Genomic DNA, 20200 nt, shown 5'->3' on the forward strand with positions numbered 1-20200 from the left:
GTGTGCTCGTGCAGGGCCTCTGGTATGCTTGTGCAGGGCCTGCACCCTGCTAGGTGCTCTGGGACCTCCAAGCCATCCCTAGCAGTCCCTCCCAAACCACCAGGTCTTCCTTCAAGCATCTAGTCCCCACAAGGCACCGGACCCTCCTGGTCCCCCCAGATACCAAACCAAACTGAAACCAAATGCATGCCCTTTTAGCTATAACAAAACTACTGCCCAAACTTGGGTCTTAATCAGCTGCTAGCCTTCAGTTTCCTGAGCCGGTGCAGTGTAGCACACTCAGTTTGCTTCTCAGTTGCAGGCACCCCCCAGAGAGCTTTTCCCTGCTCAGCCTCCATGGCCAACTGCCTAGCCTGGCTCTGGCCATGCCTTATCTCTCCCAGGTCCCTGCCCCCTCGCAGTCGGATGACTCTCCTGGGTTGCTTGTGGGTGCCTGCTAATTAATGTCATTAGCTTGTCTATAGCAGCCCAGTCCCAGCTGCGCCCTTCCTGTCCTACAAGTCTCTCCCTGGGCTTTTCTCTCAGTGATGGAGCACCGCAGGCTCTCTGTCACAGGTGTGTCATCCTTGAAAAAAATTACCTTGAAGTATTAAAAAATTTAAAAATCAACAGGGATCCAGGTCGTATTGGAGAGACTTTTTCAGTGAGCAGAAGAGTTGTTCAGGTCTAGCAGTTGTTTCCACTATCCAGCAGTGCTGGCCCATGGGTTAGATCCAGCCTGCATAGCCATGTCATCTGGCCCATGAGGTTCCCCACAGGTCTAGAAAATTGGTGGCAAGGGAGTGATGGCAATTAACATTGCCTCTGCTCCCTTGCTGTCATATTTCCAAGCCCTGTGCGCTAGGATCCAGCCCACGGACTGACCTGGCATTGCTCATCTGACCTGCGGAACCAAAAGATTGGGCACCACTGCACTATGCCATTATTTTCCAGTTTGTGTCTTTGGCAGGATAGAGCCCTTTTCCTTCCAGTTCATGGAGGAGGAAGACTGTAAGAAATAACACCCTCTAACTCTCGATCATCAGTTTTAACATGTTAGTTTCAGTATTCTGTGGATAAAAATAAGTCCATACTTTGTACTTTATTCCAGGTAACTTGAACCTGACATACTGTGATTGAATAATAGGGTGGCACAGTGTGTCCGTGCCCTGTTAATTACTGTATCATTTTGTTCTAGTTTGTTGCCAACATAGCGGCATCCTTGAGTTTGATGACAGCTCTGATCTTTCATGAATGTCATATCAGTTTTAGTCCTAATATAAACTATGAAGTGAAGTTCAAGATTGCAAAGGTCTGGGATAGGAAGTAACAAAATAATGGTTTCCATATTTGCATCTTACCATTGGGTCATATTTATGAACTCTTTCTTATTAATTATCTCTTCCAGAATAAGATATGGGGAATATTTTGTTTGCAGCTAAACATACAAATATGAATTTAGGAACTACTACTGCCAGCTACTGGTGGAAAATGTCAAACTGAAAATGTATCTTTTTTGCACATCAGCTAGTTATTTAGGTCACATTTTTTAAAGAGTAAATATACACTGCAAATTAACTGAAATTTTCCCTGATCTGTCATTTTGAAAATTACATCTTTGTGGAAGATTCTTCTGTTCTCACTAGGAATTTGTCTCTTGTGGAGAGCGTCTTGGGGATGCAAGTGTTTTTTGGCTTTTTTGTTTTTTTGATAGACCAATAAGTACTGATTTGTATGTCTAAGGCAGGGGTCATAATTTGCCAGAACATCTCTCGGGGGAGGGCAGGGTCGTTAAAGATTAATATCTGGGATGTAATCCTGTCCTTGTGTGCCAGGATTTCAGCCATAAAATTTAGAATCCTAGGAATCTGCTACTGAGTAAAACTCAAGAGTACCTTTTCAGCAATCTTTTGGTGCTGACATAAACTGGATTCAGACTTCTGATCTAGAAACGAGAGATTGCATAGTCTACAGCCAGCTCCTAATCTCATTGCTCAGCCTGAGGAAGATGTCAAGGAAAGTGTCACTCTGAAGTTGCTGTTTAAGAGATGTACAATAGCATAACTGCTGTAACAACATTTAAAATGCATACTTAGGACATGCCAATGGGAATACCATAGCCAAGCTGCTCTTCCAGTTTTAGAGAAGAATAAAGATGCCAAGTGTGAAACAAACAAAAAACCCTACTAAAGTACTAAAATGAATGTCTGAATTAGCCTGTTACATAGGCTTCTCTCCAGTCTTTGTTTCCTTATTTTTGCCTATTCAAGTGGTGAAATACAGATCCGTGGGTGTGCAGGTGGGTGTTTTTCTCATTGCAAATGTCCCAAAACGTTATTTTTAGATCACTGTAGAGTTAAAACAGAGCATTGGTCATGGCATTGTTCCCAGTTCCTGCTTGGACTCTGGTACCATTTGCTGCTTAGTTCCAGAAAGGGAATTAACCTTAAACTCCTTGTATGCCAATGGTGCTCTGTCTATTGGCTGAAGCTGCCGTATCCCAAGAGACATTCTGTCAGTTCATCTGTCTCCAGTGGAGGTTTTTATTGCAAAGGATAGATTGATGACCATGCTTGGTATTTGAGAGATACATTTGCAGAATATATACACGTAATATAAAAATGTAAAATAGAATGCCAACAGGAAGGATCTGTTCTGTGTCATTGGAGAGGCAGATGCAGGTTATTCATCTTCGTCCAGAGCAAATCAAAATGACGTTGTCATGTTTTATACATTACCGTTTTCCAATGAATGTCGGTTTAGTGGTTTTTCCCTTGTCAGCAGATTTTTGGTTTTAAAAATGAATTTTTCAGTACTTTTGTTGTATTGAGCTCAGCTCTCCACCCTTTACTTCCACTGAAATCCTACTGAATAGTAATTGGATCTTACTCAGCATCAGTTGTCAGAAGAATATACCATTTAGATTGGGTTTATATTTTGGACCAGACATCTTGCTTGAAGCTTTTTTTTAAATTGATATTTCTAATTATTACTGGAAAGGTTTGTTTCCTGTTTCATTTCTTTAAAGGTGTTGAATTAACGGAATTAATAGATGTTTTCTAACACGAGACAAATTCTATGAGATGGCGTATCTAGTTGTCATACACATTTTCAAGGAAAAAGGCTACAATAAAGAAGGAAACAGAGTTTGCTACTTTTACTATTTGTGTAACACCCAAATGTGCCCAGTGTGCACAAACAGGGAACAGACTGTTTCTAGCCCACAGGGCTGTCCAGCTGGTGGTCCCTGGATCCCAGTGGCCACCTGCCCCCCTACCATATGGTAGGGAGGAGGGGGAAATCCACACACTGCTTCCACAGACCACAATATTGGGGGATAGGGGGAACAACTTGCCAGTGGAGGGTGGGGGGCTGTCCCCACAGCCTGCTGCCCACGTGGTATGAGGCTCAAGTCCCACATGCTGGCACTGTGTGCAGCCCCCAGCTACACTGAAGTTAGACAGCCCTGATCTAAGGGACCAATCCTCAGCTGATGTAAATTGGCATTATGATTTATGGGCAATAGCTGAAGCAGAAAGGAAGGCAGAGGTTACATGACTGGTCATGTGGTTGCTTTCCTTTAGCAGTATCCATATCTGGGAGACTTTTCAATTTTATAATATACTATTAAAATACAGGCTCCTGTGGGTTACAGGAGGAGTGGGAACAATCATCACACTTGGGTTGCGTAGCACTGAATGAGGTTGGGATCCTGTGGAAAAGCAGGCTCTGATTGCAGAAAGAATTTAAGATAATGCATAGGGTGCTAAATTTAAATTTTAGCTGAACAACATTAAATTGGTATTTTCAATTTTGATTGTTTTGAACGCGCCACCCTAAAAACATTATTTTCATGTGATCTGTCATGTGGAATACTGCGTACGTTGCCTGTCATTCCCCTCCTCCGGAAACAATAAATGCGGAACATACTTGAGACTAAAAAGCACCTGCCTTCAAACGTCTTGCGCTCTGGGCTGGTGTCTGGGAGCCCTCTGAAACGCCGGAGGTACAGCCGTAGCAACAGAATTGACATTCTATAATGAAGTCGGTAGCAACAAGAATGCAAATGGGTAATACGATCAGCTGGAGGACAATACATGCTGTTCAGAAACATCAAGATCAAGGAATCATAATAAAGCTGTACAGAATTGAGCCTTGGAGCCATATTGATAGGAATTATGTCATCTGAAGACATGTAAAAGACTCATCGTTATTGTCCCTGAAGTTCTAGCCAAGCAAACTAAGTGCCTTTACTGAGGCAGTGGACTAGAGGAGGCCACAGGCTTTATCTAGAGGAAAAAGGATGATATGTGTAAAGATTCAGGGTAAGGCTTTGCATATGACCAGGGAATTTAACTATATACTTGGTTTTTTCATTGCTGGACAGGGATGGAAATATATCCCTGAGTAGTTAGAAGAGTTAAATATGCTTGGGTGATTAAAGGCTTCCCTCCTAGCCGCTAGTTATTATGCAGAGAGAGCTCTGAAATGTGCATTGGGAGGAGGAGAGGGTATTATAGTGCAGAGGGAATTTCTGGAGTTACTGTTTTAATGTCCTTGGTAATATTGCCTCCGAAGCAGGGAAAGTGTGCAGGGCTGTTTAATGTGTGCTGGCAGCGGTGCCCTGACGAAATGTGACCTTTACAGACCGTGTCCTGCAGAAGTCCTTGGTAATTACCATCTTGGAGCAGGAGCTCACTAACAAGCCCGGTGCCCTTCATCCATGTTCCTTACAGTGGTTTTGCATTTTGCAATCACTAGATGGCATAGTGCTACTCTCCAGACATTGCAGTTTCTTTGTAAATCTATTCCTGCAATTTTAAAGAATAGTTTCCTTTTCTTTCATTCACTGGGCACTTTTTTCAGTTTTAACTGAATTAGATGCAAAATTAGAATGCCGTATAATTTGTGAGCATTTAAAACTGCAAGTAAATATCCTTTAAACAGCATGTGAGGGATTTTGTTTTGGTTTCAATAACCTCTTGGCTACTTAGTATACCTTTTTCATTTTCCTTAACTTCCTTAGGCAAGAACAGATTTCTTTCTTTCTTTCTCCCATGATTATGAGTTTTAGGGATGATTTTGCCACAAACTTAATTCACTTTAATGTAGTGACTAAGTGATACGGTGTATGAAGAAGGCCCACGCTAGTTAGCAGAATGGTAGACAACTTAAAAAACCTAAGATAAATACAGTTAGCCATCTGCTGCAGCACCGTGGTTGAGAATCACTGATCTAGATCTATCAAATCCCAAGCCCGTGACTTAACTTCCAGACCAGCCTTCGTATCTGAGCAGGCATGCTCAGTCTTTTTGTGATTTCCTCTAAGAAGCATCACTGCTGATCCCCATACCCTTTTCAGGTCTTCTATGAGCTCTTTATACATTTGCACACTTGTAAACCTGCACATTTCTTTCTCTGTTAATATGAACAAATGTCAAAAGTTGCAAGCATTTTAAAAACCAGAATAGTCATGGCAACTGTCTTGCCATTATTAGGTGGGTCATAAGACAGATTTACCCAAATAAGCATGATAGAAACAGCAGCCCATTGCACTGAAAGCAAGTCTAATAATGCAGCTGTGTGGGATAACACAAGCTCAGTTGTACTACTTTATCAGCAAAAGATTAGTTGTAGCACTTGAACAGAATCAGGGACAGGAGCAAAAATGAATAGAACATGGAGCTCCATATTGTCACCAAACACTTTTTAATGTTGCTAGCGAATTTGAAGGGCACAGAGGAGTGGTGAGGCCTGAAACTTGATTGTCATCCCCAGTAGTGAGGGAGATGGATTACTTTTAAGGCTAAACAGATGAGCATGTTTAGGTTGATGGACATGCAATCATTTCTGGTCATGAGAGGCTAGATAAAAGAAAATGCATCTCAGGAGCTTCTCGAGTAACATTTTATAGGAACAGAGATCTACAGACCTTCAAAGATGACACAAAAACTCCTGTGCTGTTCAGTTCTTTAACCTGAATGCGATGTGGGACAGAGAGAATCTGAGAGCATGGCAGTGTTTCCTGATTTGTATTAGTGCTGAGTTTTAGCGAGTCAGAGAGACCCTAAAAGAGCTGCTGCTGTGTTCTAGCCAGGACAGATTACTGTTCAAAGTGGTGATTGTTAAAAGATCTTCCTCTGCCTGTTGACAGATTAGCACAAATTAAAGACAATATGTACGCATGGATAATTGTAAATGGTTTTACATTTGGTTACAAAAGAAGCATATGCTCTCTGCTTTTGTTAGCAACACAATGAGAGAAACGTGTCAAGTCGAACTGCTGGGATCAGCGCTGCAATGTGGTTTGCTCAGTTCCACAAGAAAATCTAGATGGCAATAGGAAAGGCCAAGCACACCTTGCTCCTGTTTCAAAATGTGCTCCCTCTGCAGAGCCATGGTACCCCAGTTGTTTAGCTCTGCACCAGTGTTGAGCAGCTGTATGGAATTGGGCATGATATTCTTTGCAACTTCTTTCATATTGAGGCAGATGAGAAGTGTATTACTTTGCCTGTTCCTGTCTAGACCAAGCTGGTGATGGAGAGGGGTGTACAGGCTATCTCAAGAACTGTACTTTGGCCCCAAATCCAAGCCCACCCTTAGGAAGATAAGTGACTTTTTGGCCATTCATATAGATTTTAGATTCTGCTTTCCCTGGTAAGGCACAACTCCATATAAATCCTGGAAAGGCAGTGACAGAAGAGGAGGAGGACTCTTCTAACTTTTTTGCCTAGAAGCCTAGTCATTAGGGCTCCTGTCCAGAGAGCTAGAGACCCAGATTCTAGGCCTCCATCTCAGCCGGAAGGGGTTTGAACCTGTATCTTCCACTTGCCAGCAAAATAAGGAGGAGAGCAAGCCAAGGGGAGGCTCAGCTGGTAACTACTGTGGAAGGGGGGAGGTCCTGGACCTTATTGCCTGGTGGTGCTTTTGCATTTGAATAGTCATTGGCTAAAATGGCTGTCAGGCCCTTGGCAGATGTTACATTTATCTTACAATTAATGTATTAATAACAATAAATTGTGACATGTCACATGTTCAAGTACTGTATCCCTGATAATGAGCCACAGAAACAGTGATACAACCACAAAGATATTACCTTAGTTTGAACATGTGCATGGTATGGCATGCATAGGGTCATAATGTTTGGCCAGGTCTTCCAGCATCCCATGGAGAGCTGCCCTCTTGTTCCCCCTTCTTTCCACCCCTCCTGCATTCATGATTCATGCTGAACTCTGCTGCCCTAGATGCCTCAGCAGGACATGACTTACCCTGTAGGCCTGTGCGAACAGGGAAGTATTGGATTTGGATTCGAATCCTATAACACCCCTCTGCCCTTCCTTTTCCCAACCAGCCAGGCTTCAAGCTTTCATCATTAAGGACCTAGTAGCACCTCTTCCCTATCACAGCCAATACTTAGCAGGATGTTTTATTTGCACGCAGTAGGAATCTCATAGAAGGGGAGGGAATTTGTTCGTAGGGAGAGGGACAGGGAATGACAGAGAAAAAGCACGTAAACAAAAGCATCTCATAAGGAAGGGGTGGACAGTGTCTGGCTGGATCCATTCCGTGGACTCCATTTTTCAGCTGCTGTCGTCAGATCCAGTCCTGTTGTCCGGACCCCCTGTACCCACCACCGGGGTCGAGACCTGCACGGGCAGGGTGCACGGCTGGGAATGAGATGGGCAGGTGGGGCTGGGGAGACCCCAGGATCTTGGGGTGGCGACAGCACAGGGCTGGGGACGGTGCAGAGCCCTGCTTTCCGCTGACCAGCGCGGGCTCTGTGGTCAGGGGTCTGCAGGGAGCAGATTGTGGCTCTGCCCCAGGCCCACACTGTCACCGCCCCAAGATCCCAGCCCCAGAGCAGCTCTCTGCCCAGCTGCGTGCCCTGCCTGCACGGCTTCTGGTCAGTCTGGGGCTGCTGGGAAATGGAGTTCAGCTGCCAGCCAGATCTACCATTTTGCCCACCCTTGTCATAAGGTGTCCGAGGAGTGCTCTAACATGGCTGCTTCTGGGCCCCTGTCTGAAACCATTTGCATGGGTCTTCCCTGCTCTGCTGAAGGGAGGGGTGTTGACAGCTCTCCAGCTCCCCTTGCTGCCAAGTGCTGGCAGAGCACACTTCCAGGGTGCTTTTTTCCCCTGTCTGAATGGTTTGCCCTTTGAATGTGAAGCAGGTCCCATCGCATGACAGTTTCTATCAAGCACTACTAGAAATGCTTGATGGGAAGAATATCTGCCCGAGACCTTAGAGAGAGACAGGCATTCCCCTTCTCTCCTTCTCCTAACCAAAGTATTTACAGACTGCTGGAGGGGCTGGGCTACAATTTTGAATGTGTTTTAGGTAGTGCAGCAGGGCTTTTAGATGACTCTGACCACCTGGTGAGCATCATAGCTCAGCCCCTGGCACAGATCTTCAAGAACTCCTGGCGCTCTGGTGAAGTGCCCGAAGATTGGAAGAAGGCCAATATGGTGCCTGTCTGCAAGAAAGGGAGGAAAGTAGATCTGGCAAACTACAGGCCCATCAGCCCGACCTCTATCCTGGGGAAGGTCTTGGAAAAGATTATCAAAGGAGCCATCCTTAACAGACTAGCTGACAGCAATGTCCTGAGGGATACCCAGCATAGGTTTGTTTTACCAATCTCATTTCCTTTTACGACCAGGTGACCCATCATCTGGACGAGGAGGAAGAGATTAATGTCGTATATTTTGACTTTAAAAAAGCCTTCGATCCGGTATCCCATGATCACCTCTTGGCAAAACTGGCTAACTGCAGCCTTGGCCTCACCACGATCCACTGGCTGGGGAATTGACTCCGTGGCAGGACCCAGAGAGTGGTGGTTGATGGAAGTCAATCGTCTTGGTGCGCTGTGACCAGTGGGGTCCCTCAAGGCTCTCTCCTTGGGCCTATACTTTTTAATATCTTCATCAGTAATGTAGACATTGGTGTCAGAAGCGGACTGGCCAAGTTTGCCGATGGCACCAAACTCTGGGGCAAAGCATCCATGCCTGAGGACAGGAGGGTGATCCAGGCAGATCTTGACAGGCTCAGGAAATGGGCGGATGAGAACCTGATGGTGTTTAACACCGAAAAATGCAAGGTTCTCCACCTTGGGAGGAAAAACCTGCAGCATCCTTATAGGCTCTGCAGTGCTACAGTGGCTAGCACTACGGAAGAAAGAGACTTGGGGGTCATCACTGACCACAAGATGAACATGAGCCTGCAGTGTGATGTTGTGGCTAGTAAAGCAAGCAAAATGCTGGCGTGCATCCATAGATGCTTCTTAAGCAAATCCCGGGACGTCATTCTCCCCTTGTACTCGGCCTTGGTGAGGCCGCAGCTGGAGTACTGTGTCCAGTTTTGGGCTCCACAGTTCAAAAGGATGTGGAGAAGCTTGAGAGAGTCCAGAGGAGAGCCACGCGCATGATCAGAGGTCAGGAAAACAGACCTTATGAAGAGAGGTTGAGTGCCATGGGACTCTTCAGCCTGGAAAAGCGCAGGTTCAGGAGTGATCTGGTGGCCACCTATAAGTTTATCAGGGGTGACCACCAGGATCTGGGAGAACATCTGTTCACCAGAGCGCCCCAAGGGATGACAGGATCAAACGGTCACAAACTCCCCCAAGACCGATTCAGGCTGGACATAAGAAAGAACTTCTTTACTGTCCGAGTCCCCAAGGTCTGGAATAGACTGCCGCTGGAGGCGGTTCAAGCACCCACTTTGAATGCCTTCAAGACACATTTGGATGCTTATCTTGCTGGGATCCTAAAATCCCTGCTGACTTCCTGCTCCCGGGGCAGGGGGCTGGACTCTGATCCTTTGGGGTCCCTTCCAACCCGAATGTCTATGAAATCTATGAAAACCTTCATGGGGTGCAAGGCATTTTAATCTGCTCAGTAGCGTTAGAACTTAAGTTACTTGTTGGAGGTGAAATTCACCCCAGTGTAGAGGACTAGCATAAAAAACCTTAGGCCTTCAAAACAGGAGTAAAGTGGTATAGGCCTCATGCTGGTCATCTCTGGTACAGAAATAAATTTAATCTGGAATGAACATGTGAAGCCCTTAATGCTGCTAATTTTGCATTGTGTCTTAATCCATCAGAAGTAGCATTGATTGGGGGCGTTATTTTACTATATTTTTACTTTCTTTGACCCTGAGAGAGATAAACCAGGCTTAACACACACTGAACGTGCCATATGCCAAGTGCTCTGAAGTTTAAAAGCTCTGACTTGTCTAATATCAAGATATCCATCCTCATGAAAAGAGAATGGGAGGCTTCAGCATAAGGTGCTTATGTTGTGCATTGCTTATTTGGTACTGTCTTCTTGACTCCTAAGTGTCCTGCCAGTGCTTTCTTTAGGAAAGGGCTGGGGTATAAGCAGCATTGGGTTGGTTTGTTTGTTTGCTGGTAAGAAGCATAGATTGCAATGTGTTTTCATTTCGAGACAGCCTGGCACCATTAGGAAATCAGTATGGACACGGAGAGGTAAGCTTTTTATGATGCTGTTGATAGTGAGAACGAAAGAAAAATAAAACAAAGCATCTCTCACAGACAGCAGCAGGGAAGTTGTTATAGCAGTAATGCGCCAAAATGGAAAGCCTTTCATTTAAGGGCAGCTTGTTTTCATTCTGACTAATTGGGCTTTAAAATTATTAATCAATGGCAGCAGGTGTATACCAAGGGACCCCACCCCGTTCAGAAATCGCTCCTCACTACCTGCCCCCTCTTGTCCTGACACTGCCTCTGCTCCCTGCCTCTGCCAGCTCCCCCTCCCCTCCTGCTGCTTACTCTGTCGCAGGTCTGGCCCAGGGCAGGCCACTTAACTTCACCACTGCCTCCCACCGCTACCTCTTGCCTTCCTACCACTGTTTTCCCTGTTGCACCAATGGGGGAGATGGATTAAGACAATCCTCCACTAATTAGATTCTGCACATGGAAACTTCTAACAAATTTATACATTTTCCATGGGCACAATCTAGTTATTGCAGGGGTCATCTTGAATTCTGCCATCTCAGATTCCACTAAATGTGGTTAATACTGTATCGGACAACACTGAAGTTTGAATACTTCAGTAACCATTGGCAAGGCTTGGTTTTAATGCACCATCATCTTATGCAGCAGTATTAAGTATTATCTAAATATATGAAATGATGATTATATGGTAATTGAATTATACTGTATGTATGAAGAGCCAAACCTTTGGAGTGTTATACTGGACTTGTAGCTATCACATTAGTTTTTAAAATGCATCTACTTAATTGGATCAGTTGGAGCAGTGAAGTAGATGAATTTTAAAACATGATTTTGAAAAAAGCAGCTGTTTAACAAAGCCATTGAGCAATGAAACTATATTTCCAATGTCTTTAGCATATGTGTTTCACAGCTATATTCTGTGCATTAAATCAGACATCTGCATAGTTCATGTCAGAAAATCTGTCTCTCTCCATTCCCATTTTTAAGCTTTAGGTTAGAGGTGTATTTAAAAAAAAAAAAAAGAAAAAAAGAAGAAGAATATCTTTTAAAAAGATACCTATAAAAAAGTATTAAAGACAACTGGTCTTCTAGCTGCAGGCCTAACTGTCTTTTGCTGACTGACATGTACTATCCATATGGCAGATAAAGATGGTAAATCTCATAGAATTGGGCAGTCCTGGTAAAATATGCATATTAACATCATTTACTTGAATAATTATATTCATGGACATGGAATCATTGAGTTCATCTTCAAATGAAATATCCTGCCAGGCAGGCACTTGCCATGCTAAGAGCAGCAATTTGGGGATATATGTGTATGAGCACGTTACATGATTCGCATGAATTTAAAGTCCCGACCATCCGCTCCAAGCACTTAAATTTAATTCCAAGAGCATGATCTGAATGACACAGCAGGGACCCCATCATACACTTGTTCAGAAGTCGTTGTAATGAATTGCTACACTGAACAAGGACGCTTTATAATAATTGAAATTCCTCACTGTGTAGTTATAGTCTCCCTTTCAGAACACTTCACTATGAAAAATATACATCCTTTGTATGTAAGGCCCCTCATAAAAGAGCTGATTGAGTTAACAGCTTCTAAATACAGTGTGTGCCTTCATCATAAACACATTGCAGTGGACTGACAGCATACCAGAATCGATAAAAATGGGGGATTACATTTGGAAAACTGATTTGGATGCTCATTAGCAGGGAAGTAAGATGTAGCTTATAGTAGTCACTGCTGTTGAAAACAGCCATCCATCCAAGTATTCAAGGGTGTGCCATCTGACAGCCTGCACTACTGGCCTGTATCAATTTAGTCTGCATGGCGGGAGCGTTGGTCTGCTGGTTGAGGCTGTAGCGTTGGACTTGGGGAGATTCAGGATCTGTTCACAGCTTTCCGTGTGATTGGGGCAAGTTAACTAGACTTCAGATATCCTCAAAGGATATGTATGTTGATGCTTAACTCCCATTGATTAATTTCTCTTTGCCTCAGTTCTCCATCTTTAAAGGGCAGTTACAACACTTCCATACCCACAGGAACCTTGTGAGGATTGATACGTTGAATATTGTAAGGTGCTGAGGCCCTGCATCATATGGTCCCGAGGGCAGCTCTGGGAAGCAGAAATGTAAAGCTTGTTATGATCCTTTCTCCTTTTGCTTTGCTGCCGGGTGTTCAGTTGATTGAACTGGATTGCTGCCCTGGTGTACCTGCCAGTGCTGCAGAATAGATCTGTGGTGTTTCCCACATCGCTTTTGAAAGTAGACGCTCTTCCTGGCCAGTAATTAAAGGAAATAATCTGCAAACAGGAGAACAGAGATCCTCTGCTGCTTTAGATATTTGCTGTCCTTGCAGGCACACAACAAGTCAGACACCTTCTTGCAGTTATCTTTTTAATGGAAAAACCCGTGGCACAGTTTGAGGGCCTCATACAGTGTCATCCAGGCATCTTTGTCCAGTGTGGTCTGTGCTGTGTTACTACCTCTCTGGTCATTACCGGGGATGAAGAGCTGTCTTAGGGTATTGGTTCTTCAGTTTGTGCTTGGTTGTGTAGCAGGAAGTTCTGCAGTTGATACAAGGGTAGCCTGGTCTAGCTCAGTACGGCTTTTATGATCTCACTGCTGACATTTATTATATACACTAGAGCTGTGTGAAACAGCACTGCTTCATTTCGACTTGTCCTTTGATGGAGCAGCGTTTTGTTTTGAATTTCATTTTGATTTGAAACCGCTGTTCCGTTTCGTTTTGTCGAAACAGTGATGGTGTTTCAACACTTTGTTGACATTTCACCCACAGGCTATAATGGGGAAGCTTGATACAGCTTCTCTCATCTGGCAGGCAGATCGGGAACCCACAACCCCAGGAGGGCTGCGAGGGCTGTGCTAGTACCCCTGGGGTTGTGGGCCCCCGATCTGCCTGCCAGATGAGGGAGGGAAGTCCAGTGCCACCTGGGACCTGCGCCAGCACGCCACCGGTCCCAGGCAGCGGGACCTGGCTTCTCTCATCTGCCAGGCAGATCGGGGGCTGTGCGATCGGGCTCAGTTTCCTTTCCCAGCCTGATTGAGCTGAGGAAGGAAACCGAGCCCCATCACTCAGCTGGGCTGAGTTCCCTTCCCCAGCCCAATTGCAGCGCTAGGGAGGGGAACTCAGCTGGGCTGCTCTGAAACTCAAAACTTTCGAAACACTTCAGTTGCCTTCATTTTGTTTCGAGGCTGTTTCAAAGCCCTTTGGGTTTTTTTGGGTTCCCTGTTTTGAGCTCAAAATGAGTTGAAACAGTGTCGAAACGAAACAGCCTGTGACATTTCGCACAGCCATAATACGCACATGATAGTGTTCTTCCAGGAGCATTTGGGTTAGTTTCAGATTTTGTGCTGCCTGATGAGATCATGCCTGTAATGTAACTTCTCTGTTGGCAGGTAATTGGAAAAGATGACGTGGCTGTGCCATCACACCTCTACAAGGTGATCCTTGCCCGGCGAAGCAGAACCTCAGCGGAGCCCCTTGTGCTGGGAGCCTTTGTGGTGCCCAACAACCCCGTAGGCTTCAGTCACCAGCTGCCTGAATTCCAAGTCAACATCGAAGACCTGGAGAAAATGTCAGGACTGGTTTTCTTTCCACAGGTAGACAAAACTAAGGATGTAAAAAATCTCTGTGATGTGGACACCTGTAAGCTAATAGGGTTTAAGGAGTTCACATTGTACCTTACTGGCCGGAAAGTGCAGAGCGCCAGAACACTGCACAGGCTGGAAAAGGCCATGTCAGAGTTAAGGGAATCGGGAATTGAGCCTGACGAATATCTAATGAGAGCCTACAAGAAGAAGGAAGAGGAACTCACTCAGCAAGAGCCACGGGAAGCTAGAGAAAGGAAGGCTGGCTGAATGTTTGTCTCAGAAAACTGTTTGAGAATATGTTCTCCCGGGGCTGTATATCTGTGCGTGCACACTCCCTTTGCATTTTGGGCCGTGGCTGTTCAAAGAAATTGTCAAAACAATTGCAAGAGAATGAAAGTTGATGGATTTGGGGGATAATGTTCATTCATTCTCCTCTAATACGATGCAGGTACAACTTGATAAAGTACTTTTGCTATGGGAAGTGAAAATGACCCCTTCGCAGCATGCTAAGAGACCTCTAGAAAAGGCGGTGGTGTACTATTTTCTAAAGTCGACGTCAGACTTGGGTTTTGAACGGAATCTCTTCTAGGAAGGTTATAAAAATAGACAATGGACACCTTGGGAGTATAACTGGAACATGTCTAAATGTAACTCACCCTGTAGATGTCTTTGAAAATGATGCTGTGGAAGCAATGGTATTATTACGGGGGCTGGTTGATGAAAGAAATACAGAACAGCGTGGGATTTTATTGGCATGTTTTCTTTTTTCTTTTTTTAAAAGCGTCCAGTAACTGATACCTAACCTAACCTCTGTTCATTTGTTTTCCTCCTGCGGTTGTATTTGGGATTTTAAAATCTCTCTCTTCTCCACATGCTCATATACTTTTAAATGAGTTTCACTGAATTACGCATTCCTGACAAAGAACAATAGTTCCTTTTTCCTTTTGGAAAGGGCTTTTTCTTACAACACATTGGTTTTAGGGAATCTTAACTTGCACTAGCCGTCCAGTGTTACTGGTATTAGTTGTGCTCTTCTCACGCATTGTGAGATGATTAAAAAAAAAGTCAGAGGCAGTTAATTGTGGCAGTGATGTTAGCAACACGAGTTAACAAAAAATGAAAAAAAATTAAGAAAATGTGATTTAGGTGCCATCATTATGGTTGGGTTTTGCTGTATTTCAGCTTGGGCCATGAATGATGCATTTTGATTTAGTTTATAGATGCTTACTGACTGTAATGCACTTGTTCAGTACTGCAACATCTGAGCTGTTATCTACAGAGAAACTTAAAATCAAACAACAATTTGTTGACAATAATTTTAAAAAAGTAACAGAATCTTTACTTTTTATGTTACAGTATTTTTGTTCTGCAAATCCTAACTTTCATGTATAAAGCCTTTGTTCATTAAACTTCTTGTCACTGGACTAAGAAGGCAAAGAAAGCAAACAGCAGAACTGACCATGTTTTTAAACTTGGAGTGATACAGTCCTTGGGTTACAAATTCGTAGCAATACTCCCTCCAGTTTACGGATGAGAAGACTGACGGACTAATCAAAGATGGGTCTTATGCTCACGTCGGGTCATATTGCATTAGGCAATTGCCAAAAGCAGGGAGAAGCTGATTCGGGAATATTACCCCAACCAGGATCAGAGTCTTGTGCTATAATAACACCTGGCTTACAGTACCTTTCATGTAGATAGTGCATTTTACCAGCCAGTGTCAAACTCTTCGTAAGCAGACTGCTTTATTTAAAAGCAGTTAAGGTTGCCGTGACAACCTTATATTTACCTGCCTACCTCATTATTTACAGGAGCCAAGTCTTAAAAGCAAGGAATTAGATAGCGAGGGTCACTGTAAACCTTACTGCCCACGTCATAAAAGCAAAGGGCAAAATCCCGATAAAGATGCCAGTGGATTACGGTGTCGTATGTTGATCTCCAGTTTGGAAAAAAAGCACAGTACGCTAGAACACAGCAAGCCACATCGCGCAGCTCCTGCTAACAGGCAGCAGAGGGGCTGGCTCTTGGGACGTGTGCTGCAGTGTCATGGGCGAGGAGCTAGGACTAGAGATGGACTCGCACCTGTGTGGTGGCTTCTCAGGGCAGGACAGGTCTTGCCACCAGCAGGTAGCCAAGGACTTCACAATCGCCCAGTGGGGAGTTGATGGAAGCAGCTGGCTCCCCCCATCTTGATAGATAGTCTCACTTCGTGTTTGCCTAGTTGCAAAGGGACACACCCTGTATATCTAGCAGGTGGTGATCATTGTGGTGGAAGGCACAGCTGCTATTTTGCTGGATCCAGATTCGAGTTGGTTATTATCCACCTCTCCCAGGCAAGTGCATCAAGTGTTGGGAGACAGTATAAGTAGAGCAGAGTATGGCATAACTCTTCACAAGGAGGCCTATAAACTAAACCCCCCTCCCTTCTTGCCAATCTCTTAAAACTATATTCTACCTTAGCCTCACAGGCAGGACATCCCTTGCAGGCTGGAACACTGCCAGTCTGGACGGGGAAACCTGCGCTTTTGCATGGTTTTCTGGGACTTGCTCTTGACCCTTTTAAATATTGCAACCCACATTTGGGGTGCAACCCACCAGTTGAGAAACACTGCTCTAAGTTAAAACTCTTGCCAGTGTAACATTTTACCAGCAAGCAATAGCATAAAGCCATGACCCTTTCCTTTGGAGAAAGGCATCTTCAAGCAGATGCTCCTTAGTTCAGCATCTATTCTAGGCTGATACGCACTCCTGAATTCCTATAGGTCCCGGTTAGCATTCTTTTTCACCCCAACTGCTTTGCCATGTGGTGTATATGCCTGTGATTTATTTTTTTATCTTATTTGAGTGTGGTCATTCTGCTTTGTCTCCCCTTCCAAGATTGTAGCAGGTGCAACCATCAAGCCCTTAGCAAATGGTTAAAAAAAATCATTGTCTGTCCCAGGAAAAACACATCCAGGCACAATTATAATCAGATGCACTTACTGTGCTGATTTCACAGTTTGAGGTAATAATTTTGGAGACTGTTTTATAACAAAACTAATTTATCCTCTCTTGCTGTAATGAGGCTTTTTAAGAGAAACAGAAAAATACAGCACTAAAAATGGCATCTATTCCCCCCCACAAACAAATTACGTCTGGATATGCTCTGTGCCACCTCCGTGTTGCTTCAACATGCCATACATTAAGCGCCAGTGCCTCAGCTATATTATTTTCTGTATAGTTTTCATTAGTTTTCATCCCTCATCTGTCCTTTTGTTTTGTAGACATGACCACATGACACATGGATGTATGCTTGTTATTTCTTTGGGTAAATTTACACCTGATCTATAGCAGTGGGGAGTTGTACGTTGTGTATCTGCTCCTTGCTTATTCCAGGAACGCAGACAAGCCCTAAGTGTGGTAAGAGCCACTGCTGGCAAATGCTAGGACCTGTGTGCTGTGTGTGTCGGTGTATGTTGAACTCTAAAGCTGAGTAAAAGAATTGTGACGTTGTGACATCTCTACACCTCTCTTTTTCTGCTGTTCTCCAGCATTCGTACGAGATTGGACTCAGAACATAGGAGCTGGTAAGCAGTGGCTCAAATACCGAGGAATACATGCTATTTTCTACTGGTTTAAGCAGTGCACCTTCTAATAATAACTGACGTGAATCTGGATCCAGCAATACAGCAGCCTCTACCACCACTATGATCCCACCTGTTAAATATACAGGGTTTCAGTCCTTTTAAGTAGATGCATTTCTACTTAGCGGGGTGAGTGTGTGTGTGCTTGCACGCTGCAACTCACCATCTTCTGTGTATAATGTAAATGCAGTTCTGCTATTTGGCCATTTGAGGGCAGTCAAAACCCACAGCATAGACTTGGCTGCTGTGTAGCCAGGACCACATGAACTTCAGGAGCCTGAATGTTTGGGACTACAAGCGACATAGTCCTAAAACTGCCTTTCCTGCTTATAATGTTGCTATACGTGTTTTTATGAATTAGTGTTACATTTACTGTATTAGACAGTAGTGCAAAATGCAAGCCAGTGACTATCCTAGCTTTTTTTGTGGATGGGGCATTGAGATGGCAGGGATGAAACAACATACCTGCATTTACCAGTGAGATTTACCAGTGAGGTTGGGTTTTTTTATATCTTGTGCTAAGCCGACTTCAAGTCCAGCTTCTTTATGGGTGTAATTCCAGCTGAGTATGTAACACGCCATAAACAATGCAGGTATTTTATAATACCGTTAAATTGTACTGGTGAATACTGTAGACTTGCAAATATGTGGAAACTGGGTTTTGATTTGTTTGTATAGCCATTAGTTGGGTTTGGTATTAGGATATCCCAGTTGTTACAGAACCACCTGGAGGCCTATTTTGCTAAGTCCTGTACAGGCACGAACTCACTGTCAGGCAGGTCCTACCTTGCAGAGCTCATTATCTTTAACAGGCAAGGCAAACAAAGAACAAGAAGATGTGAGGAGCTGAATCCTCAGAAGGTTACTTGCCACACCTAGCTTTCAGGTGCCCTGTCTCGTTGAGCACCTGACACATGGAGAGTGGTGCCTAAGAAGGAAATGCATAGCTAGCAGGCTGAGCAGGGAGCAAAGCTAGCCAGTAGCAAATGCTGAGGGGAGTAGGCACCCTCTCCTGGAGGTAGCCATCTAGGCCAGTCCTTTCTTACAGAAAAACGACAAAGATTTTCTCCCCTGCTGCCCTAACCCTCTGTTTCCTCTCATCGGCATGTGCAGGTGATTAGGGTGGTCACAGGGAGGGTGGTTTTTTTGGATCCCTGCTCTGTGTGATTTAAGAGTAGGTACTCAAAACCCAACTCCTATCTCAGGTGGAGAGCAGCACTGCCAGGCTGCTGGGCATTCGGAGGACTGGGCATCTCAAGTACTGGGGTTCAAGCTGCTCCATGAACGGACTAAACAAACTTACTGGTGGTTAGATGTCACCTAAGGGGCTAGAATATGTGGGTTCAAGTTGTGGCTTTGAATCAGAAAATGGGAGAGGTAAAAACTGGTCAGCCTCTCAGAGGTGAATGCCCTGGCCACTGAGCTATTGCAGCAATAGGAAGTAGACGCCAGGCCAGCCCTGACAAGCCTTTTGTGCAACGCCCAAGCCATTAGGTGTGCTCTGGAAACACTGCTGAATTAAGTAGGTTGAAATAGTACCCGGGTGGTTAGGGTGTTAAGTGCTTCGTAAGCAGCCCAACACCCTGTCCACCCGGGTACGAGCTCCCCTGCAACTTATGGATTAAACTAAACAGGATTTGCTCTGGAGCTGGACGCTTTAATGCCACACTCTGTAAGATGGCGTAAAGGACAGTGCAATATGTGAGTGTGGAAATGCACCAAAGACCCCTGACCATCTCCTCACGTGTGCAGCACAGCCGTGGACCCACAATGAGGACCTGGGAAGTTTCATCCATAAAGCAGTTGTGTGGCTCCGTCACATTAATGATGTGTAGAGGGGGAAATGAAGTATATGAGGGAAGACGACGACTGAACTGGGTCTCACGAGCAAGAGAACTGGGGGCGGGGGGCAGTCTCCTTGGCGTTAGCTCTCCAAGTACTTCAGTGAGGTCAGGGCTTAGGTGGGTCTTCACGCGCCCCCAGCAGCTGCTTCATCAGCTTGCGCACTTCACCAGCCAAACGCTGATCCGTGAGGACTTGCAGTGCCTACCAGGTGAGGTGCAGCTGAGCAGAGGTTTTGAGACTCCAAGTGACAGCCAAATGTTGGAGTTGAGTCGTGTGCTGCGCTCCACCATCTTGCTGCCGACGAGGGAGATGCAGTTGTGGCATTCAGCCGTTCGGAGGGCAGTCAACACGGATGATGGAGTTGGCTGCTCTGTTTTCAGTAGCGCACGAGCCTGAGCGTTCACTTGGGGCTACAAGCAGAATATCGCTCCACCCTGTCGGGCTGCCTCCAGTGCCTGGGGCAAAGGTAGACACTGGTTCTACCACCTCGCCTTCACTTGCTTGAACCTGGCGTTACCATATTTCCAGTTGAAAAAAAGATGAAGGTGGGGAGGGGGGGACAGGGGCAGTGATATGCTGGTGCCCTGCCCCTACCCATGCTGGTGTCCCTCATTCCCAACCCACAGCCCCCTGCTCCCCCCAGCCCTGCAATGTCTCCCAGCCACC

The 20200-nt window shown here is 44.9% G+C and overlaps 1 protein-coding gene across 1 annotated transcript in view; it reads left to right on the forward strand.

The window, feature by feature from the left end:
* The window catches only part of EXOG (exo/endonuclease G), a 28472-nt gene extending 10909 nt beyond the window's left edge, over positions 1-17563 (forward strand). The window contains exon 6 of the mRNA XM_090047770.1: positions 13872-17563. Coding sequence (XP_089903896.1) covers positions 13872-14333 — 462 coding nt within the window. The 3' untranslated portion in view covers positions 14334-17563. The remainder of the gene's footprint in view (positions 1-13871) is intronic.
* Positions 17564-20200: the final 2637 nt, after the last annotated feature.

The sequence above is a fragment of the Crocodylus siamensis genome, chromosome 5 (assembly GCF_052110815.1).
Source record: "Crocodylus siamensis isolate JL-2025a chromosome 5, ASM5211081v1, whole genome shotgun sequence".
NCBI classification, from domain to species: Eukaryota; Metazoa; Chordata; order Crocodylia; family Crocodylidae; genus Crocodylus; species Crocodylus siamensis.